This window comes from Squalius cephalus (genome assembly GCF_949319135.1).
Source record: "Squalius cephalus genome assembly, chromosome: 2".
NCBI classification, from domain to species: Eukaryota; Metazoa; Chordata; class Actinopteri; order Cypriniformes; family Leuciscidae; genus Squalius; species Squalius cephalus.
This window is the reverse complement of record NC_137123.1, coordinates 56,350,478-56,375,140: the sequence shown is the minus strand read 5'-3', so window position 1 is coordinate 56,375,140 and position 24,663 is coordinate 56,350,478. Positions and strand designations below refer to the sequence as shown.

Below are 24,663 nucleotides of genomic sequence, written 5' to 3'. Positions count from 1 at the left end.
AGCAAGGATGCATTAAATTGATCAAAAGTGACAGTAAAAACATTTATAATGTTACAAAGATATCTATTTCAAATAAATTGTTCTTTTAAACTTTCTATTCATCAAATAACCCTAAAAAAATATATCATGGTTTCCACAAAAATATATTAAGCAGCACAACTGTTTTCAACATTAATAATAATAAAAATGTTTATTGAGCAGCAAATCAACATAGAATGATTTCTGAAGGATCATGTGACACTGAAGACTGGAGGAATGATGCTGAAAATTCAGCTTTGATCGATACAGTCGATAACTGAGACGCAAGATGGTGAATATTAGGAAATATCTGACCACTGAATGCTGTGATACACTGCATACAATGACATATTTGTACAAGATTTGTAGCTATAGTGAGTAAAGATTATAGCGTAATGCATAAAAATATGATTAGAATTAATAAAAATGTATAAAATCACCATATAAAATGTAATTTTAATTAAGAGATCAAACTGATTATTTTCTGAAAACAGGTTTGAATATCTAACAGAAACAATACAGCTACTGAGACTCAGGTCTTTCAGTAAAAACACATTGTGTCAATTTAATTAAAAATCATTCACTTTTGCTTTTCGTTTTTCTCATGCATATTCTGCAGCAGAAATACTTGATAACCGCATATATAGTCAGGATTATGAGTGACACAGCAGAAAGCAGGAACAGAATGACATCAACAGAGTGATAAGAGTACCAGGGCATTTTGTAAGAGTCTGTGCGCAGGTGAGCGGCACCTTTGTGCCTCATAGCAAACTCAATCCAGAAGATGGCGTTGTCCAGAGGCTTCACTGGGACGTCCTTGTGAAGCCTTGAGAGCCTCTGCATGTTCTCCCGATAAGAGGGCTCATAAAGGACCTCTTTGACAGTTTTAAGGAAGGAGTCCTTATCCACTGTGGCAAAGTCTACATTCTTGGCTACACCCTTTACTCTCATTTTAGAAAGATTATCAGGCTGGTCAAAAATCAGCCCAAATCCAATGATTGGTACCCCGTGGTAGATGGCTTCTTGAATTCCATTGGTTCCTCCATGTGCCACAAAGGCTCTGGTCTTAGGATGACCCAGAAGATCATTCTGAGGCATCCAGTCCATCATTAAGGTGTTGTTCCCTAGTGCAGATGGTCTCTTTCCTTTGTACCTCCAGATGATCTTCTGTGGAAGTTCTGCAAAAGCTTCAGCAACTGCCTCTGCCACATCATCAGGAAGCTGACCAATGAGAGTGCCCAGAGACATGATGATGACACCATGCTCACCAGAGCTCTGCACAAAGTCCTCCAGATCTTGTGGAAGAGGCTTTGATGGCTTGCACTGAAAACCTCCCATGTAGACGATGTTTGGCATAGTGGGACGCGGGAATTCAAAGATAAAATCAACTCTATGGAGCCACAGATCGGCGCCCTGAATTAAAGGAAAGAAAGATACGCCGGGACCAATGAAGCGTTCACAAAGTGGATTATAATGTGGAGCAAACAGGAAAGCGCCTTGTGCTTCAGTTATGATGTACATCACTACATTCTTCACTCTTTGAAAAAAGCTCATGCGGTCTGATAACTCCAGCATTGGAAAAGGAATATAAGAAAGTGGAGAAGGAGCTATTGCAAAATGACCTTCATCATACAATGTCCAACGGACATTGTAGACAATGGGCAGTTTGAGATAATGACCCAATATGACCCCTCCAAACATGGCTGGATCTGTAAGAATCAAATCATATTTGGCTTCTTTTAAAGACTGCATCAGCTGCTGGTCTTCAAACATGTTGACTATCATCTCACTTTCTGTTTTAATCATCTTCAAAGAACTTTCCCACATCTCTATCTCCAGCTTCAGACGAGCCCATGTGGAACCCTTCCTATGAATCTCCATAAGTCTGGATACAAACATATCCAGGAATTCTTCACTAAATCCTCCTTCAGACTTGAGATTGATTGATGTGTAGTGAGGAGAGAATTCTTTGATGTACCAGCTGTCTGCCATCCGAATGACTGTAACATTGTGACCTTTGGCATGAAGTGCTTCAATTAAGATGTTCATGTTGACCCAATGACTGCCATCCACAGGAAAGACAAGAACCTTCCCGCTCTGAACTGGAACAGTTGTCAGCAGGATGGTTAACATGATTAGCCCAAGCACCTGAAAAACCTGTCCATTCATAGTTCCTGTCGCAAAAAAAGAGAACAAGCACATTTTAAAATTAGTTGCATATGTGCATCATGTAAGGACAGCTAGAATTTAGCTGTACCACAAAAAAAGAAAAAAGAAGAAGTTAATTTATCACCTATTTTTTGGCCAGATGTTTTACACGATGTTCACAATAATAATACTTTTTTAAAATTACATTATTTTGTATTTGAGGGTGTTAATATTTATTTTTGTTGCTTATATAAAAATGCATTCTTCTGTATATATTTTAACTGCTGCAAAGAGTCCACTTCAATTGAACTTGCTTAGTTAGTTAACTATTGTGCTTGTACAGTTGTAGAAGTCATGTTTCTTTTTTCTAATTCAGTAAGAACAAAGAAGTGGATATTGCATTCAGTGAATTTATCACAATGAGAATATTAGAAGAAAAACTAAAGTCACAGCCATGTGATCTATTCAAACAAAGATTTTGTCAAGTTGCAACAAAAAGTGAAAGCTATAAAATCCCCAACTATTTAGATATTAGGATTTTAACAATTTAGCACAATGTTAAGTCCAGATAAAAAAATAAAAAAAAACCCCACAATACTTTAATAACAACTTCAGGAGACATTTTTGCTGCAAAGAGTTTTAAGGAAGGAGTCCTTATCCACTGTGGCAAAGTCTACATTCTTGGCTACACCCTTTACTCTCATTTTAGAAAGATTATCAGGCTGGTCAAAAATCAGCCCAAATCCAATGATTGGTACCCCGTGGTAGATGGATTCTTGAATTCCATTGGTCCCTCCATGTGCCACAAAGGCTCTGGTCTTAGGATGACCCAGAAGATCATTCTGAGGCATCCAGTCCATCATTAAGGTGTTGTTCCCTAGTGCAGATGGTCTCTTTCCTTTGTACCTCCAGATGATCTTCTGTGGAAGTTCTGCAAAAGCTTCAGCAACTGCCTCTGCCACATCATCAGGAAGCTGACCAATGAGAGTGCCCAGAGACATGATGATGACACCATGCTCCCCAGAGCTCTGCACAAAGTCCTCCAGATCTTGTGGAAGAGGCTTTGATGGTTTGCACTGAAAACCTCCCATGTAGACAATGTTTGGCATAGTGGGATGCGGGAATTCAAAAATAAAATCAACTCTATGGAGCCACAGATCAGCGCCCTGAATTAAAGGAAAGAAAGATACGCCGGGACCAATGAAGCGTTCACAAAGTGGATTATAAATTGGAGCAATCATGAAAGCAACTTGTGTTTCATGTGCATCCAAGCATTTTTTACTCTTTCCAAAAAGCTCATGCGGTCTGATAACTCCAGCATTGGTAAAGGAATATAAGAAAGTGGAGAAGGAGCTATTGCAAAATGAGCCTCACTGCAAACTGTCCAACGGACATTGTAGACAATGGGCAGTTTGAGATAATGACCCAATAGTACACCTCCGAAATTGACGGGATCGCTCTGAACAACTGGGACAGTCGTCAGCAGGAGGCATGGCTGGACTGGCCATTGGGCATACCGGGCATTTTCCCGGTGGGCCGACGTGCTTTTTGGGCCGATACATCTCATACTCATACATACTTTTTATTATTATTATTTTTTATTTTTTAACGGCCCATAAAATTTGTACATCGGCGGCCCATTCGTTTTGTTTTGTTTTGCTTAATTGGCGCCGCTGGGTTTGTGCCGGTGTAATGCATTGGTCAAAAAAAGTCAGTGTTAGTTTTTTTTTTTTCTGACAGACCAGCCCATGAAACACGTAGATCAGCGGCCCATTGGTTCTTTCCTTGATTGACACTGGGCTGGCCCAATCACAACTTTAAACGAGTGAGCGAGCATGCAGCAATGTCAGTGTGTATCTGTCAAAATAGTCAGCGAGATGGAGAAGAAACCCAAGGAATGTGCAGAGAAATAGCGTGAAAAAATAGAACCAGGCCCTTAAAGCAGACACTGTAAACTGTGTCAAAATATGTTTTCTGACCTTCATCAGCTCTAGCGGCAGATGATGATAGTGAGGAGGATCAGGAGAGAGATGAGAAAGTGTAGAGCCTGCGGTAAGCAGAACTACTTTCAAAACACTTAGGCCATGTCATGAGTGTAGGAACCCATAACCCAGTTACAGATTATATCCACATGACATCTGCATAGTTGACGATTACCGCAATTCACTAGAAATTTAATGAGAGGCGTTTGTAAACCATGTTTTCCGCCAAAATAAAAGCTTGATGCAGTTTGCGTCAAAATAAAAGATCATGTGCTTATCTCTTTCAAGTATAGAAATTGGTGCAAAACTAATTATGAAAGTTTCCTTTATTTTTTAGTGCATTTGTTTTACAAAATATGGCTATTACTGTCATTGGATTAATATTATAACTATTATTATGTAGTAGGTGTAATGTAACTAGACACTGTAACTAAAAGAGGTTTGAATTTTTCTTTTTTTAATTTGCACACTGAATATGGGTTGGAGCTTTTAATTTTGAACTCTCAAAGTGCACCAGATTGATGAATTTAACATTAAAATGCACAAAATATTTTCACGGGGGGGGGGGCATGCCCCCGAACCCCCCTAGAAGGACCGAGGTCCCACCACCATAGTTTTAACAAAAATCCTGTAAGAAACACTTGTATTGCTATGCCAATGCAGCTTATAGCTTGTTTCAGGATTCATCACTGTGTAGTTCAACTGTATTAATAAATGTCACATTTTTACTTATTTCATCTGTTAACTCTCACTCGTTCCTATACTCACTCATTACATGGCATTAGTGGTTTTAATGAATAGGAGTTGGTATGCATATAATTAAGGGCGTGCAAAGATGGGTGGTGTTTATGATCATATAGTGCGCCAGTCTGGGCCAAAATGCCCGGGCCGATTTTTTGTCCCAGTCCAGCCCTGGCAGGAGGGTTAATGTGATTTGACCACATATCTGAAAAATCTGTCTGTTCATGGCACCTGCTGTAAAGCAACAGAGTAACAATAATGTTCTGACAGACTTTTGGAACCAGTTGAACATGTCGAGTTGTAATATTAGTGAAGTGTAAATTGTTCATTCCACATTGCATCTGAAAATGTGAATTTTTTAACAGATTGTAAAGTGAAATGCTAGCAAGCTTTGCGGCAGGGCAGCTGCACTGAAAGGAGCCAAGCCACTACACAACTTTTGCATTTTTTTGCTACTATTTGTAGTCTAGACGCGTCAACACTAGTTACCAAAAGTCAGAACCAGTCTGCAGATTTTAGGCCTTCGGAGCTGACAGATTTCTGAAAAAAATCGTGTAGTACTACAGTATATGATGAGCACAGATTTACTTTTTTTTTCAGACTATGATTCTATTTAGTAGGAAGACATCAAACATGCTTGAAATTTTTTAGCCGATTTTAGAACACACATTATTTTCATTTGTTATGACAAGCTTTAGTTTCTGGTGAGTTTGTTAGGCTGTGTGTCCACCAAAGCGTTTTAGCCAGCTGAAAATGCCAGCGTTCCACTGAAAACGTCTTGTTGCAGGCGCTTGAGAACACTTCAGCACGGTGTCTTTTTTCAGTTAAAGGGGCCATATAATGCCATTTTTGTACAAGTTAATATGATTCTTTAGGGTCTAAATGAAAAATTTGTAATATACTTGAATTAAAAATTCTCATTAGTATTGTAAGAAAACACTCATTTTACCTGGTCAAAAACAGCTCTGTTTTCAGCACACCATTTAAGTGCATGTGTCTTTAAATGATAATGAGCTTTGCTCACCCCGCCCCTCTGTTTTGTGGGGCGTTTTGACACAATACACGTGGAGTGTTGCCTTGACAACAGTTGAGGGTATATTTTGGAGAAAGAATGGCAGCGGGAGTCTCTGAGGACACATTTGTGCAACCGTATCAATTTGAACAAGATGACGGCCCCGAAGAAGTTCGACAATTAAGGCTCGAACATGACGTTTCTGAATGGTTGGTTAACGTAATGTCACTTTGATCTATCTTTGTGTGTACTGGCAGGGTAGAGTAGTGAGACACGAACGCTATGTGTTTACTGATGTATACGTTAGTTCATTGACAGATTGATGTTACAGCTAATGGTCATGAAAATCTTTTTTTCGGTAAATGTAGGCTTGTCCGTGATGCGTAACGTTATCTATGCAGTGTTAGGTACAACTGTCAGGGCTGAAGCACTAAAATTTTACTGATAGGTTTAAAAAATAACCAGTCTGTGAGACTATGACAGGCATTAGGCACATAAACAACACATACTCAAACAGGAGCTAATACCTTTTTCAATGTTCTCGTTTATAAAGCAGTCTGGTGTGTGAAATGATTCGCGCAAAAATGAAAGCATTGACGTTGATCGTGGGGAATATTCCCTTCGAAAACAAACTCAGCCACTGCGTCTTCAGTGGTTCGGATTCAGGAACATCAAAATGACTGCTGTGTTCCTTATTATACCCAAGAACAGAACACCACAATCGTTTAGACGCCATTCTGCTCCAGCGTATCAACAATGGCGGACTATGATGACAGCTCGCTCAGGGCGGGTCTGTGTTGAAACGCTGCTGTCAATTAACAATCGTGGGAGGGACGTCCGACCGTGTGACGTCACATGGTCAGACGGCTCGATTTGAGACAGGGGAAAACATATAAGGAGATTAAAAAAAAACACTGGATGGATTTTGATTATATGATGGTTGTGTACAGGCACTCCCAACACACATTTCAGTACAATCAACTTGTAAAAGAGCATGTACCATTATATGACCCCTTTAAGACGCTATATGTGCTGATACGGAATATCGAAAGTGTTGCTAGTATTAGTATCACTAGCAGTGTTTTCTTAATGTAAAAATGTCAATAGAATATAAAGTACTTGCTCTGGCTCTGTATTCAATGATTTTGTTCCGTTGTTGTGCTTCTTCTTGTCGTCTGTTGCCGTTATACATAGAGGATGTGATGGTTGGTCGATGTGGGATTTGTCCCGCCCTTCCTTCACTGTGCTTGGATGGCTGGGTAAAAAGAGACAATGATGAGCCTGCGTTTCACCCAAAGTTGAACATTCTTCAACTCTCTGCGACCAGAAAAAAATGGCGAGCGCTCAGCGTGAAATAGATGCTCAGCGCCCCGTCACGCTGCTGGCGTTATAAAAAATGTGCCGTTCTCATTGAAAACACAAGCCTTGCTGTTCAGAACGTTTTGAAAGTCTCTGTGTATAATACTCTGTTGTTTAGTGTATGATGCAAGTATGATGCAGTGAAAAAAAAAAAAAAAAAACAGAACAGAAAAATCTGTTCAGGTTTTAAATCATGTAGTGTATTACAGCCTTAAGATGATTGTCTTATAGAATAAAAAAACAAAACAAAAAAAAAACAAGCAATATTGAATTTTTTGTCAAGACACAACATTTAGTTCTGGAAACCAATAACATATACTCACTTGGTTTGTTAACTAGATGGCATTCAAACCTGTAATAAAGGGGAAAAAAATCACCCATATGAACATTAAAAAAACCCAGCTTTCACAAGGCAAATGTCAAATGAAAATCTCAAACGTTCTCTTTTTTCTAATTGGTTTGGAAACAGCAAACATATCTACTTGTAATATCAAGTATTGTTCCTTGTGATCTCTATGCTGTTCATTATAAAACTAAAAAAATTCTTACCTATGAATATGTAGCAGATCGGCCTGGAATGTAGCTTAACTAACAAAACTACAAGCATTTACTCTGTTTTGGTCTCGTTGTGCATGCTGATACAGTTATTTAACAGTCTTTAACAGGGCAAAGGGCATTTACCTGCACAGCCCTAGTTAATAAGCTACCATTTAAAATTGTACTTGTAATTTTATCTTAGTACTGACTAAGTTCACTGAAGCTATACTGAAATGCATTTAGTGCATTTGACAAGAAACACCAGAATGTCTTTGGCACAAACACATTCAAGAGATTGAAAATATAGCCTAATGGAAAACAACAGCACTTACTGTAACAAAAAAATAGTATTTTATTTTCAGTACAGAAAAAAGAACATGTAAAATGCCCCATATGATATTGAATCAAACTGATTCAGCAAAATGACCTGAACTACTCAAAGCTTCTTAAGAGTGAGGACATTCTAGAAGTGTGTGCTTGATACAACCGCTCTCCTGTGTCTCTGCTCACTTGAAAAACTTTGTGCACACCTAATATGCACAGCAATATGCATTTAATTGTTGCTATATAGTATTACATAAAAATATTTTAAATATATATTTTTTTATCAAACTAAATCACAAAATGTGAATTATTTCAGTCGATAATTTTAAAAAATAAAATATCTGCATGCTGACAAAATTCATACCTCATAGGTTTTAAGGTAATACTGTCATTCAAAGAACATACAGTAACCTATTTAAACTTAATGCATCTTGAGTACAACATAACACAGTAGTCTAAGTTGCAAACTGTATCTGTGTGATTCACTTAAAATAAATGGCTCCAAGGAGTCATTTGTGCGAGAATCATCTGGAATACATTGGTCAGTCACACTATGTATGTTATTGATTGACTAAAAAGAATCGACTCATAGAGCATAAGAAGAATCGACCGTGGCACTGTGGTAAAAATAGTAAGAGTTTGCTAGTACCCGGTTATAAATTAAGCATTTGATTCACTAAACCGACTCATAACAGTCATTTGTTCAGAAAGCGGGATACAGTGCTTTATGTTTTGATTCACTATAAAGAATCGGCTCATAAGAGTCATTCTTTCGATAAACGAATAAAGCTGGTCATGCTGTATGTTTTGTGTTGTAAATACAGTAAGCAGTGTTGGGAAGGTTACTTTGAAAATGTAATAAGTTACAGACTTCAAATTACCCTATTTAATATGTAATAAGTAGTGTAAATATTTCAATTACTTTATTAAAGTAATGTAACTGATTACATTTGATTACTTTTCTAAATTTCTAACGAATGTTTTTAACTGTAAATCATTTTCAAACATTTAAACGAGGCAGGGTTAACCTTACAGTAGTACTCAACACTGATTACTGTCACACTTTCAAAATCCTTCATCACTTGAATTAATTATAATAATTTAATTTTAAAGCACAGCCACCACAAAATCAGACTTTAGCACCTCTTTTTACTTTGAAATCGTTCTGAGGATAAAAATGTGAGTGGTGTTTGCCTGTACACATCATATACTTCAATATCTTATAGCCTAAACTTCACGTTGCCATTTAACAGATACGGGTGGACCCAAGTCAGCACTACAGTCAGGGGTCACAGTATTACTTGTTACTCACCTGCTAAATGGACGCAAGGCATTAAAACATCTGACTAGTGACTAAGAATCAATTATGTACAGTTTTTAAAAGTTTTGTTTATATACATTATATATGATTGTCCAAATTTTATGTTTCAATTTGAAAGTTTAGCCAGAGTAAAAGTAAAAGAGTAAAGTCATTCACTTTTGTTTTTTGTTTTTCTCATACATATTCTGCAGCAGCAATACTTGATAACCGCATATATAGTCAGGATTATGAGTGACACAGCAGAAAGCAGGAACAGAATGACATCAACAGAGTGATAAGAGTACCAGGGCATTTTGTAAGAGTCTGTGCGCAGGTGAGCGGCACCTTTGTGCCTCATAACAAACTCAATCCAGAAGATGGCGTTGTCCAGAGGCTTCACTGGGACGTCCTTGTGAAGCCTTGAGAGCCTCTGCATGTTCTCCCGATAAGAGGGCTCATAAAGGACCTCTTTGACAGTTTTAAGGAAGGAGTCCTTATCCACTGTGGCAAAGTCTACATTCTTGGCTACACCCTTTACTCTCATTTTAGAAAGATTATCAGGCTGGTCAAAAATCAGCCCAAATCCAATGATTGGTACCCCGTGGTAGATGGCTTCTTGAATTCCATTGGTTCCTCCATGTGCCACAAAGGCTTTGGTCTTAGGATGACCCAGAAGATCATTCTGAGGCATCCAGTCCATCATTAAGGTGTTGTTCCCTAGTGTAGATGGTCTCTTTCCTTTGTACCTCCAGATGATCTTCTGTGGAAGTTCTGCAAAAGCTTCAGCAACTGCCTCTGCCACATCATCAGGAAGCTGACCAATGAGAGTGCCCAGAGACATGATGATGACACCATGCTCCCCAGAGCTCTGCACAAAGTCCTCCAGATCTTGTGGAAGAGGCTTTGATGGCTTGCACTGAAAACCTCCCATGTAGACGATGTTTGGCATAGTGGGACGCGGGAATTCAAAAATAAAATCAACTCTATGGAGCCACAGATCGGCGCCCTGAATTAAAGAAAAGTAGGATGTTCCTGGGCCAATGAAGCGTTCACAAAGTGCATTAAAAGTTGGAGCAAACAGGAAAGCAGCTTGTGTTTCAGTTATGATGTACATCACTACATTCTTCACTCTTTGAAAAAAGCTCATGCGGTCTGATAACTCCAGCATTGGAAAAGGAATATAAGAAAGTGGAGAAGGAGCTATTGCAAAATGACCTTCACCATACAATGTCCAACGGACATTGTAGACAATGGGCAGTTTGAGATAATGACCCAATATGACCCCTCCAAACATGACGGGATCTGTAAGAATCAAATCATATTTGGCTTCTTTTAAAGATTGCATCAGCTGCTGGTCTTCAAACATGTTGACTATCATCTCACTTTCTGTTTTCATCATCTTCAAAGAACTTTCCCACATCTCTATCTCCAGCTTCAGACGAGCCCATGTGGATCCCTTCCTATGAATCTCCATAAGTCTGGATACAAACATATCCAGGAATTCTTCGCTAAATCCTCCTTCAGACTTGAGATTGATTGATGTGTAGTGAGGAGAGAATTCTTTGATGTACCAGCTGTTTGACATCCGAATGACTGTAACATTGTGACCTTTGGCATGAAGTGCTTCAATCAAGATGTTCATGACCCAATGACTGCCATCCACAGGAAAGACAAGAACCTTCCCGCTCTGAACAACTGGGACAGTCGTCAGCAGGATGGTTAACATGATTGGCCCAAGCACCTGAAAAACCTGTCCATTCATAGTTCCTGTCGCAAAAAAGAGAACAAGCACATTTTAAAATTAGTTGCATATTTGCATCATGTAAGGACAGCTAGAATTTAGCTGTACCACAAAAAAGAAAAAAGAAGAAGTTAATTTATCACCTATTTTTTTGGCCAGATGTTTTACACGATTTTCACAATAATAATACTTTTTTAAAATTACATTATTTTGTATTCGATGTTGTTAATATTTATTTTTGTTGCTTATATAAAAATGTATTCTTCTGTATATATTTTAACTGTAAGCGATGACATACTAGGTTGCAAAGTGTCCACTTCAGTTGAACTTGCTTAGTTAGTTAACTATTGTGCTTGTACAGTTGTAGAAGTCATGTTTCTTTTTTTCGAATTCAGTAAGAACAAAGAAGTGGATATTGCATTCAGTAAATTTATCACAATGAGAATATTAGAAGAAAAACTAAAGTCACAGCCATGTGATCTATTTAAACAAAGACTTTGTCAAGTTGCAACAAAAAGTGAAAGCCATAAAATCCCCAACTATTTAGATATTAGAATTTGAACAATTTAGCACACTGTTAAGTCCAGATAAAAAATAAAATAAAATCCCACAACACTTTAATAACAACTTCGGGAGATATTTTTGCTGCAATCGTGTCTGTTTATAAGACTGCTAAACGCACCATAGATCTGGCTAAGCCAGTGGTTGCACTCCAAATCATTCTTATCCGTTACTTTGATGGTGTCACAATAACGAGTTCCAGATCCAAATGCAAGTAGCTCAAGTTTATTAGACAGAGAAAGTACTGATGAACTTGACGGACGATACCATAATAGGAATACTCAGGGTGCACTACAAGAGACTGGTCGATGTAAATTTCCGAACTGGTAATCCAGCGCCACACAGGACTCAGAGGAGAACGCGGGGATCAAACACAGCAGGCAGTTCTGACGAGGTAACTGGCAACGAGAACAAGACATGAGAGACGAACCGACACCCAGCATAACTCACTCCAGCTAGATATAGGCAGTAACTAGCTGCAGCTGAAGTGACTGATTGGAGTGATGAGCTGGTCACTAGGCAACAAACAAGCAACACATACATAGACCCAACACCTACCATACACCAACAGATCCACAAAATGAACACAAGGATTTGTGAACCGTGACAGATGGACTGGGTTGTAAATTTCCTGTCATGCTCTGTTTTTATGCTTTATAATTTAAGGATCATGTGACACTGAAGACTGGAGGAATGATGCTGAAAATTCAGCTTTGATCGATACAGTCTATAACTGAGACGCAAGAATATTAGGAAATATCTGACCAGTGATACACTGCATACAATGACATATTTGTACAAGATATGTAGCTATAGTGAGTAAAGATTATAGCGTAATGCATAAAAATATGATTAGAATTAATAAAAATTTATAAAATCACCATATAAAATGTCATTTTAATTAAGAGATCGAACACCTGAATATTTACTGAAAACAGGTTTGAATACAGGTATCTAACAGAAACAATACAGCTACTGAGACTCAGGTCTTTAAGTAAAAACACATTGTGTCAATTTAATTACAAATCATTCACTTTTGTGATATAATATATAGTATTATACAGTATTATACATAAAAACATTTGATTTTTTATCAAACTAAACAATCGGAAAATGTGAAATATTTGAGTCGATCATTTTTTTTAAATAGCTACTGCTGACAAAATTCATACCTCATAAGTTTTAAGCTAATACTGTCATTCAAACATCATACTGTAATGATTCACTAGACTCAGTAGGATCCATTTGCAGCTTTTAATAAGGAAGGTCGTACAGGCGGGGTCAAACAGGGCAGACAGAGCAAGGTAGATGAAACAGCAGGGGTAATCCAAATAACAGGCAGAATTCAGGGCAGGCAGCAATAATCAGAAGTCCAAGAACAGTCCAAGTTAGGCCAGGCAGATAACAATCAAACAAATGAGGAAACAGTCCAAGATCAAAAACCAGATAAACAAAACACGGGATAAACGCTCAGAAAAGATCACCAAGGCAAATCAAGACTTCGCAGAGAAGTGGTGAGTGAAAGTGGCTTATATTTGTGTGTGTAAATGCAGTGCAGGTGTGAAGCGCAATCAGTCCCAGGTAAGAGGTATTATGGGAATTTGAGTTCAAAGCCAATAGTTAATATTCCGGAGAAGGCTCCCTCTGGTGGCGGAGAGGAGGTGGTACGGGAGCCTCCTCTGTGACAGAGCCCCCCCCCTGCCAGCGGCTCCTGACGCGAGGAGGCAACTGACGCCGGGGTCTTCCACGGGGTCGAGGGGCCGGTTTCTCCGGGTGCATCCTATGAAACTCCTCAGTAAGAGTAGGGTCCAAGATATCCCTTGAATTGACCCAGGATTGCTCCTCCGGACCGTACCCCTCCCAGTCAACCAGATACTGGAGAGTATTACCCCGACGTCTGGAGTCCAGCAACTTGTGCACACGGTACGCCTCCTCGCCGTCGACCAGTATAGCTGGGGGGTTCTGAGAGGCGGCCTCCTCCTCCGGCTCTCCCCTCGGACCACCAGCAGGTTTCAGCAGAGAAACATGAAAAGTAGGAGAAACACGATAATTAGCCGGCAGTTCTAATCGAAATACTGGGTATATTTGTCTAACAATTTGGAATGGGCCAACATACCTGGGACTGAGCTTGCGACATGGAAGTCGGAGTCGTAAGTCTCTGGTTGATAGCCATACCCATTGGCCGATCTGGTATTCTGGAGCAGGGCGACGATGGCGATAGGCTTGTTGTTCTTGACGTCTGATAGCATGCAGTAAGTGTGTGTGTGCTTGATCCCAGACCTTCTCGCTGCTGTGCAACCATTCTGTGACGGATGGGAGCTCTGTGGGTTCACCAGACCATGGGAAGAGAGGAGGCTGGAAGCCGAGTATACATTTAAAGGGGGTGATTGCGGGTTGCGGGTTTAACCAGAGAATTTTGGGCATATTCGGCCCAAAACAAATATCTACTCCAGTCATGTTGATGTTGTTGACAGTAAGTTCGGAGGAAGCGGATGATGTCTTGATTCAGGTGCTCTGTTTGACCGTTTGACTGTGGATGATAGGCTGAGGTGAGGCTAATGTTTACGTTCAGATGCTTGAAGAAAGCTGTCCATACTCTGGAAGTGAATTGAGGTCCCCGGTCAGATACTATATCATCAGGTAATCCATAGAATCTAAACACCTGATTGCACAGGAGTTCTGCTGTTTCGAAGGCAGTGGGAAGCTTGGTGAGGGGAACTAGTCGACAGGCCTTGGAGAATCGATCCACTATGGTGAAAATGGTGGTGTAGCCTTGGGAATTGGGTAGGTCAGTGATAAAATCAACAGCAATGTGTGACCATGGTCGTTGAGGTGTTGGGAGAGGACGTAAAAGACCAGCGGGTAATCTTCGGAGTGATTTGGAGGTTTGACAGTTGATGCAATTTTGGACGTGTTTGATGGCATCGGACGAAAGGGTGGACCACCAGAATTGATTTTGGAGTAGTTGAATAGTGGCAGTGATTCCGGGATGACCGGAACTTGGGGTTGAGTGGACTTGATCGAGGAGACGGGGCCGTAGTGTTTCAGGTACAAAGAGGAGGTTTGTTGGGCATTCGGTGGGGGTGGGTATCTGAAGGTTTGCTTGTTGAATCTCGGTTATTATATCCCACTGGACAGGAGCTACTAACAGGTTTTCATGAAGGATACTTTCAGGTTTGGAGTTCTGGGCTGTCTCCTCAGTTTGCCGAGAGAGGGCATCAGCTTTGGTGTTCTTGGTGCCCGGGCGGTATGTGGCGGTGAAATTAACCCTGGTGAAAAACAGAGCCCATCTAGCTTGACAGGGATTGAGACGCTTGGCTGATCGTAGGTATTCCAGATTCTTGTGGTCGGTGAGAATGATGAATGGTTGGTTAGCTCCTTCCAGCCAGTGACGCCATTCTTCTAAGGCTAATTTCATGGCTAATAGTTCACGATTCCCAACATCGTAATTACGTTCAGCTGAAGTAAGTTTGCGGGAAAAGAAAGCACAAGGATACATCTTGGCTCGGTTGCCTTGTCGCTGGGATAATATGGCTCCCACTCCCGTATTGGAAGCATCCACTTCTACGATGAATTGGCATTCCGGGTCAGGGTGACGTAGAATGGGTGCTGAAGTGAATCGTGTCTTTAAGTCTTGGAATGCGTGTTGTGCTTCGGGGGTCCAAAGTATACGAGAACTGTGACGTTTGGTTAGAGCTGTTAGAGGAGCGGCTATGAGACTGAAGTTTCTGATGAATCTTCTGTAGAAATTTGCAAATCCCAAGAATCTTTGCAATTCTTTTATGGTCTGGGGTAATGGCCAATCCAGCACTCCTTTTACCTTCTTCTCATCCATGGCTACCCCCTCCTGACTGATAATGTATCCCAGAAAGGATATGCTTGTCTGGTGGAACTCACATTTTTCCATTTTGGCATAGAGATGATATTGAATGAGTCGTTGGAGAACTGATCTGACCTGGCGAATGTGCTCCTCCAGTGAGTTTGAGTATATCAATATATCATCAATGTACACGACCACCCATTTGTCCAGCATATCCCGAAAAACGTCATTCATGAAGGCCTGGAAGACGGAAGGACTATTTGATAGGCCGAATGGCATAACCAAGTACTCATAGTGCCCACTAGTGGTGGAAAAGGCCGTTTTCCATTCATCACCTTCCCGTATGCGGATTAGGTTGTAAGCATTGCGTAAGTCGAGCTTTGTGTAGTATTTGGCTTGACGAAGCTGTTCTAAGGCGGCTGGAACAAGAGGTAGAGGATAACGATATTTGACAGTGTTCTCATTTAATCCTCGATAATCGATGCATGGTCTGAGTCCCCCGTCTTTCTTCTTCACAAAGAAGAAGCCGGCAGCGGCTGGTGATGTGGAAGGTCGAATGAAACCTTTAGCGAGCTCTTCTTCTATGTATTGTTTCATGGCCTCAGATTCAGGTTTAGATAGGGGAAATATTCTTCCCTTAGGGGGTGTAGTACCGGGAATTAAATCAATGGCACAGTCGGTTGAGCGGTGTTCAGGAAGTTGTGAGGCCTTTTCTTTGCTGAAGGCTTCAGAGAGATCGGCATATTCAGAGGGTATGTTTCCCAGTTCGGGATCTGATGTGACAGATTCTGGTGATGAACAGGTTACTCGAGTGACTTTGGACAGGCAGCGGTTGTTACAAGTCTCATCCCAGTGAATTATTTGACCTTCTCTCCAGGAAATGTGTGGGTTATGGATTTGAAGCCAGGGATGACCAAGAATGACGGAATGATGTGGAGCGTGAATGACGTAAAACTGGATGTACTCGGAATGAAGAGACCCAATGTGCATTTTTACTCTCTCCGTTACACGCTGGATCCTGCCCTCTCCGAGGGGACGTCCATCTAGCGCCTCCACTGTCAGGGAAGAATGACAAGGGTTTAATTTGAGGTTACATTGCTTGGCAAATGTATAAGAAATGAAGTTTCCCGCTGCTCCAGAGTCTATCAATGCTGTAGTATCAGTAATTTGATCTTGAATGGTCAAACGAATCGGGAGAGAGAAACTGGATGCAGAATTGTGATGTTTTTCTTGTTGACTCACCGATTGATTGCGATTAGAGGGTCGAGTAGGACAGGAGAGCTTCATGTGTCCAGGTTGACCACAGTACATGCACAGCCGGTTCTGCATTCTACGTTCACCTTCCTCGGGAGTAAGATGAGTGAAACCGATCTGCATAGGTTCGTGAGCGGCTGCTGCCTCGGGTAAATAATGGACTGGTGCTCGGGTGGGACGTCTGGACCGAATAAGGTTGTCGACTTGAATGGCCAGAGCTATATATTCGTTCAAGTTCTTTCCCTCATCTCGACAGGCTAACTCGGACTGAAGTTCAACTGTTAGTCCTTTCCTGAAGAGAGTTTTCAATGTACTTTCGACCCAGTTTGTTTGGGCAGCGAGCGTGCGAAACGCGAGAGCATATTCAGCTGTAGTTTTCCTCCCCTGGGTGAGAGTTAAGAGTTGTTCTCCAGCATATCCTCCTTCTGTGGTATGTTCAAAAATTTGACGAAACTTTTGAATAAAGTCTCCAAAAGAAGCAAATGGGGAGCCCTCTGGTCTCCAAACGGCGGTAGCCCACTCCAGTGCTCTGCCTGTGAGCAGAGAACAGACAAATGCAATGCGGCTGGCATTGGTGGAATAAAGAGTGGGTTGTTGGTCAACGAAGAGCGTGCATTGTAGTAGGAAACCTTTACATTTAGTTGGAGTGCCATCAAATTTATCAGGGAAAGCAAGCCGAGGATTAACTGATGAACTCACTGTAGCTGAAGGATCACTTTGTGGTGGTGGGGTGGCGGGAGTACTTGGTGCATTAACAACTGCTGTACGAAGTTCCTGCAACCCTTGTACGAGTCACTCGGTGAGTGTAGTCAAATGATTCAGTTGTTGGTGATGCATGTCCAGACGAGAAGCTTGGGTTGTGAGCTCAGTGGTCAGTTGCATGACTGCTGCTGGATCGGTTGGCGGCGAAGTCTTCTGTAATGATTCACTAGACTCAGTAGGATCCATTTGCAGCTTTTAATAAGGAAGGTCGTACAGGCGGGGTCAAACAGGGCAGACAGAGCAAGGTAGATGAAACAGCAGGGGTAATCCAAATAACAGGCAGAATTCAGGGCAGGCAGCAATAATCAGAAGTCCAAGAACAGTCCAAGTTAGGCCAGGCAGATAACAATCAAACAAATGAGGAAACAGTCCAAGATCAAAAACCAGATAAACAAAACACAGGATAAACGCTCAGAAAAGATCACCAAGGCAAATCAAGACTTCGCAGAGAAGTGGTGAGTGGAAGTGGCTTATATGTGTGTGTGTAAATGCAGTGCAGGTGTGAAGCGCAATCAGTCCCAGGTAAGAGGTATTATGGGAATTTGAGTTCAAAGCCAATAGTTAATATTCCGGAGAAGGCTCCCTCTGGTGGCGGAGAGGAGGTGGTACGGGAGCCTCCTCTGTGACACATACAGTAACCTATTTAAACTTAATGTGTCTTGAATACAACATAATAACACAGTAGTCTAAGTTGCAAACTGTATCTGTGATTCAAAGAAATGGCTCCATGGAGTCATTCGTGCGAAAATCATTTGGAATACATTGATCACACAATGTATGTTATTGATTGACTAAAAAGAATCGACTCATTAGGGCTCGAAGAATCAACTGTGGTGCAGTATGTGTTTTTCTGAATTCCTGCCATGTAACAGTCATTTGTTCAGAAAGCGGGATACAGTGCTTTATGTTTTGATTCACTATAAAGAATCGGCTCATAAGAGTCATTCTTTCGATAAGCGAACAAAGCTGATCATGCTGTATGTTTTGTGTTGTAAATGCAGTTAGCAGTGTTGGGAAGGTTACTTTCATAATGTAAGAGGTTACAGACTTCAAGTTACCCTATTTAAAATGTAATAAGTAGTGTAACTATTTCAATTACTTTATTGAAGTAATGGAACTGATTAGATTTGATTAGGCTACTTTTTACTGTAGGCTAACTGTTTTTTTTTACTGTTACTGTAACATTACTGTTTAGCATTTTCAAACATTTAAACAAGGCAGGGTTAACCTTACAGTAGTACTCAACACTGATTACTGTCAGACATTCAAAACCCTTAATCACTTAATAATAATAATTTAATTTGAATGCACAGCCACCACAGAATCAGACTTTAGCACCTCTCTTTACTTTGAGATCGTTCTGAGGTTAAATACAGATTCCTGGATGAAATATTTTTTAAATTTCCAGCACTGTCTAGAACGCATTTTTATTAGACAGGTCAACGAGGCTTTCGCCGTTTGCAGCTCATTTTCCATCAGCATTCGCGCTTCATTCTTGAAATGTATAGTTTGCCTAAAGTGGTGTATGCATGATGACCAGGGATACAATCAGCCCGCAGTCGTCTCTCCATGTATGACCCACAAAAGCGGCGTGTCGTCTGCTGGGTTCTTTCCTCCTCTCTTTGTTTACTTCCGGGAGTTCCGTTGGAATATTCCCGTACGTTAATTCTGACCACTCGAGGAGCAGTTTAAGAAATGCGTTCAAAGCATAGACAGTATATAAACTGGACACAGCGACCCCATAGGTTTCAATGGAGAAAAGTGAAGTCAATTAGAAGCTCTCATTTCCTGATGGCTGAGCGTACTGCGCAGACTCAAATTGAGCTCGACGACGTAGATGTCACGTGAGCAAACTGTCTGTCTTCTAGTAGCTGTGCCAAGATAAATCTGAATCATTCCCTTCCGAAACTTGCAGAGACGGAGAGTGTGAGTAGGAGGTGTCCATGAGCTAGAAGCAGGAGCAACTTTTGCTAAGTATTCTGATTAATTACTTTGTCATTTTGCCTCCACGTCCCCCCGATTGCGCGTGAGCTTCTCCTCCTGTCCATACGGTAATTTCTCTACTGTGCGACAGAGAGTTGCGTGGTTATGACGCAATCATTAGCCTATTCTTACAAAAACTGCTTCTACGGGGCCATAACGTAAGATACAAGGTAATGGAGCCTTTTATACATTTTCGTGTTTCTTTGGAAATAAATAATGGACAAATGGAGTCTTTAAACGCCTCAGATGTAAAGTTATTCGCTGTCAAAGTGACGCCAAAATGAATGGGAGTCAATGGAATGCTAACAGCAGGTGGGGGTCTGCTAATCAATGGCGGCGCCCGGGGAAGCTTCAATGTTTTCCGAAACAATGCCCCCCTGGTTCAAAGACACATCTGGTCAACGAGTAATTTAGATACTTCGACTTGGGCACATAGCTCTCAATTATTCTCTCTATATGAGCAAACATGAGTCTGTGAATTGTGGTTTATGTGGATCTGCAGAAAAAGTAGAGCATGTACTAATATATTGTAGCCTACTGCTTATGAACATGAGAGGGTATTTCTGTTGGAAGAATTAAGAGAAATGGGGATAGGATCTTAGACTTAAAACACTGCTGAATAATGGCTTGAATCATCATAAAACATATAATGCATCCATGAGATACTTAAGAAAGGTATATCTGTTTAATGGGATTTAGAAGGTAATCAAATTTTTTTTTTAAATTTTCATTCATTTATTTATTTAGTTCTTCCTATTCCGTCAATGGTCCACACTCCAGCCCAGTAGGTGGCAGGAACACATCAGTTGTTTGTTTTCCAACCGCCATAAAACGGCAGAAGAAGAAGAGGAGTGATGTGGATTTTGTCAGGTAACTGAATTTTGGTTTGTGTTACCAACTCGTCAACTGATTCAGACCAGAGCAATCGGTGTGGTGTGAAAAGGAACCAAAACGGCTGAAAAATGCTATACCCTTGGTCAGGAACAAATTAACCGAACTACAGATGTGAAAGCACCCTAAGAAACAATTATTGTATGCATTATATATGATTGTCCAAATTTTCTGTTTCAATTCAAAAGTTTAATTAATTTGTTCAGCACATAAATGTGAAACAGAGACACTAACAAACAACATTACAATCAAATGCATAGAGATGGTGAAATAATAACAAAGTAAAAGAAAAGGTGAGTTTATAGAAATAGAAAGCATGATAGAGCTGACATCATTCATAAATGAAATATAGAATAGGTTCTAAAACAATGAACACAACTAAAAACATGTGCACAAACCAATAAATCAACATCTATAGATCACCATTTGAAATGAATATCATACTGATTGAAAGCTTTGGTCGTTAATATACTGGAAATGTCTGACCTGAAGTTGCTTAATACCAGAGTAAAAGTAAAAAAGTAAAGTCATTCACTTTTGTTTTTTGTTTTCCTCATGCATATTCTGCAGCAGAAATACTTGATAACCGCATATATAGTCAGGATTATGAGTGACACAGCAGAAAGCAGGAACAGAATGACATCAACAGAGTGATAAGAGTACCAGGGCATTTTGTAAGAGTCTGTGCGCAGGTGAGCGGCACCTTTGTGCCTCATAACAAACTCAATCCAGAAGATGGCGTTGTCCAGAGGCTTCACTGGGACGTCCTTGTGAAGCCTTGAGAGCCTCTGCATGTTCTCCCGATAAGAGGGCTCATAAAGGACCTCTTTGACAGTTTTAAGGAAGGAGTCCTTATCCACTGTGGCGAAGTCTACATTCTTGGCTACACCCTTTACTCTCATTTTAGAAAGATTATCAGGCTGGTCAAAAATCAGCCCAAATCCAATGATTGGTACCCCGTGGTAGATGGCTTCTTGAATTCCATTGGTTCCTCCATGTGCCACAAAGGCTCTGGTCTTAGGATGACCCAGAAGATCATTCTGAGGCATCCAGTCCATCATTAATGTGTTGTTCCCTAGTGCGGATGGTCTCTTTCCTTTGTACCTCCAGATGATCTTCTGTGGAAGTTCTGCAAAAGCTTCAGCAACTGCCTCTGCCACATCATCAGGAAGCTGACCAATGAGAGTGCCCAGAGACATGATGATGACACCATGCTCCCCAGAGCTCTGCACAAAGTCCTCCAGATCTTGTGGAAGAGGCTTTGATGGCTTGCACTGAAAACCTCCCATGTAGACGATGTTTGGCATAGTGGGACGCGGGAATTCAAAAATAAAATCAACTCTATGGAGCCACAGATCGGCGTCCTGAATTAAAGAAAAGAAAGATACTCCGGGACCAATGAAGCGTTCACAAAGTGGATTATAGGTTGGAGCAATCATGATAGCAACTTGTGTTTCAGTTAAGATGTGCATCCAAGCATTCTTTACTCTTTCCAAAAAGCTCATGCGGTCTGATAACTCCAGCATTGGTAAAGGAATATAAGAAAGTGGAGAAGGAGCTATTGCAAAATGAGCCTCACTGTAAACTGTCCAACGGACATTGTAGACAATGGGCAGTTTGAGATAATGACCCAATAGTACACCTCCAAAGTTGACGGGATCTGTAAGAATCAAATCATATTTGGCTTCTTTTAAAGACTGCATCAGTTGCTGGTCTTCAAACATGCTGACTATCAACTCACTTTCTATTTTATGCATCTTTAAAATATTTTCCCACATCTCTATCTCCAGCTTCAGACGAGCCCATGTGGAACCCTTCCTCAGAATCTCCATAAGTTTGAATGCAAATCCTTCAAAGAATTCTTCACCAAATCCTCCAGGGGAATTCAGAGTGATTGATGTGTAGTGAGGAGAGAATTCTTTGATGTACCAGCTGTCTGACATCCGAATGACTGTAACATTGTGACCTTTGGCATGAAGTGCTTCAATTAAGATGTTCATGTTGACCCAGTGACTGCCATCCACAGGAAAGACAAGAACCTTCCCACTCTGAACAACTGGGACAGTCATCAGCAGGAGGGTTAATGTGATTTGACCACATATCTGAAAAATCTGTCTGTTCATGGCACCTGCTGTAAAGCAACAGAGTAACAATAATGTTCTGACAGACTTTTGGAACCAGTTGAATATATAAAGTTGTAATATTAGTGAAGTGTAAATTGTTCATTCCACACTGCATCTGAAAATGTGAAATTTTTTAACAGATTGTAAAGTGAAATGCTAGCAAGCTTTGCGGCAGGGCAGCTGCACTGAAAGGAGCCAAGCCACTACACAACTTTTGCATTTTTTTGCTACTATTTGTAGTCTAGACGCATCAACACTAGTTACCGAAAGTCAGAGCCAGTCTGCAGATTTTAGGCCTTCGGAGCTGACAGATTTCTGAAAAAAATCGTGTAGTATATGATGAGCACAGATTTACTTTTTTTTCAGACTATGATTCTATTTAGTAGGAAGACATCAAACATGCTTGAAATTTTTTTGCCGATTTTAGAACACACATTGTTTTCATTTGTTATGACAAGCTTTAGTTTCTGGTGAGTTTGTTAGGCTGTGTGTCCAGCGTTTTAGCCAGCTGAAAATGTCAGCGTTCCACTGAAAACGCCTTGTTGCAGGCGCTTGAGAACACTTCAGCACGGTGTCTTTTTTCAGTTAAGACGCTATATGTGCTGATACGGAATATCGAAAGTGTTGCTAGTATTAGTATCACTAGTGTTTCTTAATATAAAAATGTCAATAGAATATAAAGTACTTGCTCTGGCTCTTGTTTTCAATGATTTTGTTCCGTTGTTGTGCTTCTTCTTGTCGTCTGTTGCCGTTATACAAAGAGGATGTGATGGTTGGTCGATGTGGGATTTGTCCCGCCCTTCCTTCACTGTGCTTGGATGGCTGGGTAAAAAGAGATAATGATGAGCCTGCGTTTCACCCAAAGTTGAACATTCTTCAACTCTCCGCGACCAGAAAAAAATGGCGAGTGCTCAGCGTGAAATAGATGCTCAGCGCCTCGTCACGCTGCTGGCGTTATAACAAATGTGCCGTTCTCATTGAAAACACAAGCCTTGGAGTTCAGAAAGTTTTGAAAGTCTCTGTGTATAATACTCTGCATCATACACTAAACAACAGTGTTTTAAAAATCTGTTCAGGTTTTAAATCATGTAGTGTATTACAGCCTTAAGATGATTGTCTTATATAAAAAAAAAAAATAAAAAAAAAGAAGCAATATTGAATTTTTTGTCAAGACACAACATTTAGTTCTGGTGACCAAGAACATATACTCACTTGGTTTGTTAACTAGATGGCATTCAAACCTGTAATAAAGGGGGAAAAAATCACCCATATGAACATTAAAAAAACAGCTTTCACAGGGCAAATGTCAAATGAAAATCTCAAACGTTCTCATTTTTCTAATTGGTGTGGAAAAAGCAAACATATCTACTTGTAATATTAAGTACTATTGTTCCTTGTGATCTCTATGCTGTTCATTATAAAAAAATATATTCTTACCTATGAATATGTTGCAGATCGGCCTGGAATGTAGCGTAACTAACAAAACTACAAGCATTTACTCTGTTTTGGTCTCGTTGTGCATGCTGATACAGTTATTTAACAGTCTTTAACAGGGCAAAGGGCATTTACCTGCACAGCCCTAGTTAATAAGCTACCATTTAAAACTGTACTTGTAATTTTATCTTAGTACTGACTAAGTTCACTGAAGCTATACTGAAATGACCAATACTGATTTTCTACTACATTTAGTGCATTTGACAAGAAACACCAGAATGTCTTTGGCACAAACACATTCAAGAGATTGAAAATATAGCCTAATGGAAAACAACAGCACTTACTGTAACAAAAAAATAGTATTTTATTTTCAGTACAGAAAAAAATAACATGTAAAATGCCCCATGATATTGAATCAAACTGATTCAGCAAAATGACCTGAACTACTCAAAGCTTCTTAAGAGTGAGGACATTCTAGAAGTGTGTGCTTGATACAACCGCTCTCCTGTGTCTCTGCTCACTTGAAAAACTTTGTGCACACCTAATATGCACAGCAATATGCATTTAATTTTTAATGACTTAAGCCATATCAAAATAAAGGCTTTTTAATTCTATCCTTCTCCTTATTTAAAGTTTGACTGAGTGCCTGGTACCTATTTTTTGTTTCTTTGGA

General features: G+C 40.2%; 4 protein-coding genes and 1 pseudogene across 11 annotated transcripts in view; 1 reads left to right on the top strand and 4 right to left on the bottom strand.

The window, feature by feature from the left end:
• elfn1b (extracellular leucine-rich repeat and fibronectin type III domain containing 1b) overlaps nucleotides 1-24,663 on the top strand; it is a 112,734-nt gene that overhangs the window by 46,824 nt on the left and 41,247 nt on the right. The gene's annotated exons all lie outside the window — the stretch shown is intronic.
• LOC307146521 (UDP-glucuronosyltransferase 2C1-like) lies at nucleotides 167-23,298 on the bottom strand. Of its 3 annotated transcripts, XM_079850646.1 has the most exons (4): nucleotides 7,810-7,883; nucleotides 7,584-7,612; nucleotides 7,025-7,156; nucleotides 167-2,192 (listed from the first exon to the last, which is right to left on the bottom strand). In XM_079850646.1, the coding sequence occupies exon 4, from the start codon at nucleotides 2,185-2,187 to the stop codon at nucleotides 595-597; it is 1,593 nt and encodes a 530-aa protein (XP_079706772.1). In that variant the 5' UTR covers nucleotides 2,188-2,192; nucleotides 7,025-7,156; nucleotides 7,584-7,612; nucleotides 7,810-7,883; the 3' UTR covers nucleotides 167-594. The 3 variants fall into 3 exon arrangements, with proteins under 3 accessions (XP_079706772.1, XP_079706770.1, XP_079706771.1); XM_079850644.1 differs by lacking the exons at nucleotides 7,025-7,156; nucleotides 7,810-7,883 and adding an exon at nucleotides 23,242-23,298 and having other exon boundaries at nucleotides 173-2,192; XM_079850645.1 differs by lacking the exon at nucleotides 7,025-7,156 and having other exon boundaries at nucleotides 173-2,192; nucleotides 7,810-7,871.
• Nucleotides 2,778-3,690, bottom strand: LOC307149509 (UDP-glucuronosyltransferase 2A2-like; annotated as a pseudogene). The gene is made up of 2 exons: nucleotides 3,684-3,690; nucleotides 2,778-3,633 (listed from the first exon to the last, which is right to left on the bottom strand). The product of its transcript is annotated as a UDP-glucuronosyltransferase 2A2-like (transcript).
• Nucleotides 9,228-23,314, bottom strand: LOC307146542 (UDP-glucuronosyltransferase 2C1-like). Of its 2 annotated transcripts, none has more exons than XM_079850671.1 (2): nucleotides 23,242-23,314; nucleotides 9,228-11,188 (listed from the first exon to the last, which is right to left on the bottom strand). In XM_079850671.1, exon 2 carries the CDS (start codon nucleotides 11,181-11,183, stop codon nucleotides 9,591-9,593), a length of 1,593 nt encoding a protein of 530 aa, XP_079706797.1. In that variant the 5' UTR covers nucleotides 11,184-11,188; nucleotides 23,242-23,314; the 3' UTR covers nucleotides 9,228-9,590. The 2 variants fall into 2 exon arrangements, with proteins under 2 accessions (XP_079706797.1, XP_079706796.1); XM_079850670.1 differs by having other exon boundaries at nucleotides 23,246-23,313.
• On the bottom strand, nucleotides 20,271-24,069 carry LOC307146493 (UDP-glucuronosyltransferase 2C1-like). 4 transcript variants are annotated; one of them, XM_079850566.1, is made up of 4 exons: nucleotides 23,994-24,069; nucleotides 23,769-23,797; nucleotides 23,242-23,378; nucleotides 20,277-22,561 (listed from the first exon to the last, which is right to left on the bottom strand). In XM_079850566.1, exon 4 carries the CDS (start codon nucleotides 22,554-22,556, stop codon nucleotides 20,961-20,963), a length of 1,596 nt encoding a protein of 531 aa, XP_079706692.1. In that variant the 5' UTR covers nucleotides 22,557-22,561; nucleotides 23,242-23,378; nucleotides 23,769-23,797; nucleotides 23,994-24,069; the 3' UTR covers nucleotides 20,277-20,960. The 4 variants fall into 4 exon arrangements, with proteins under 4 accessions (XP_079706691.1, XP_079706692.1, XP_079706689.1 ...); XM_079850565.1 differs by lacking the exons at nucleotides 23,769-23,797; nucleotides 23,994-24,069 and having other exon boundaries at nucleotides 20,271-22,561; nucleotides 23,246-23,318; XM_079850563.1 differs by lacking the exons at nucleotides 23,769-23,797; nucleotides 23,994-24,069 and having other exon boundaries at nucleotides 20,277-22,564; nucleotides 23,246-23,320.

Excerpts from the sequence above, each read along its gene's own strand:
- LOC307146542 (XM_079850671.1), bottom strand. The coding sequence starts at position 11,183 with ATGAATGGACAGGTTTTTCAGGTGCTTGGGCCAATCATGTTAACCATC.
- LOC307146521 (XM_079850644.1), bottom strand. The coding sequence starts at position 2,187 with ATGAATGGACAGGTTTTTCAGGTGCTTGGGCTAATCATGTTAACCATC.
- LOC307146493 (XM_079850566.1), bottom strand. The coding sequence starts at position 22,556 with ATGAACAGACAGATTTTTCAGATATGTGGTCAAATCACATTAACCCTC.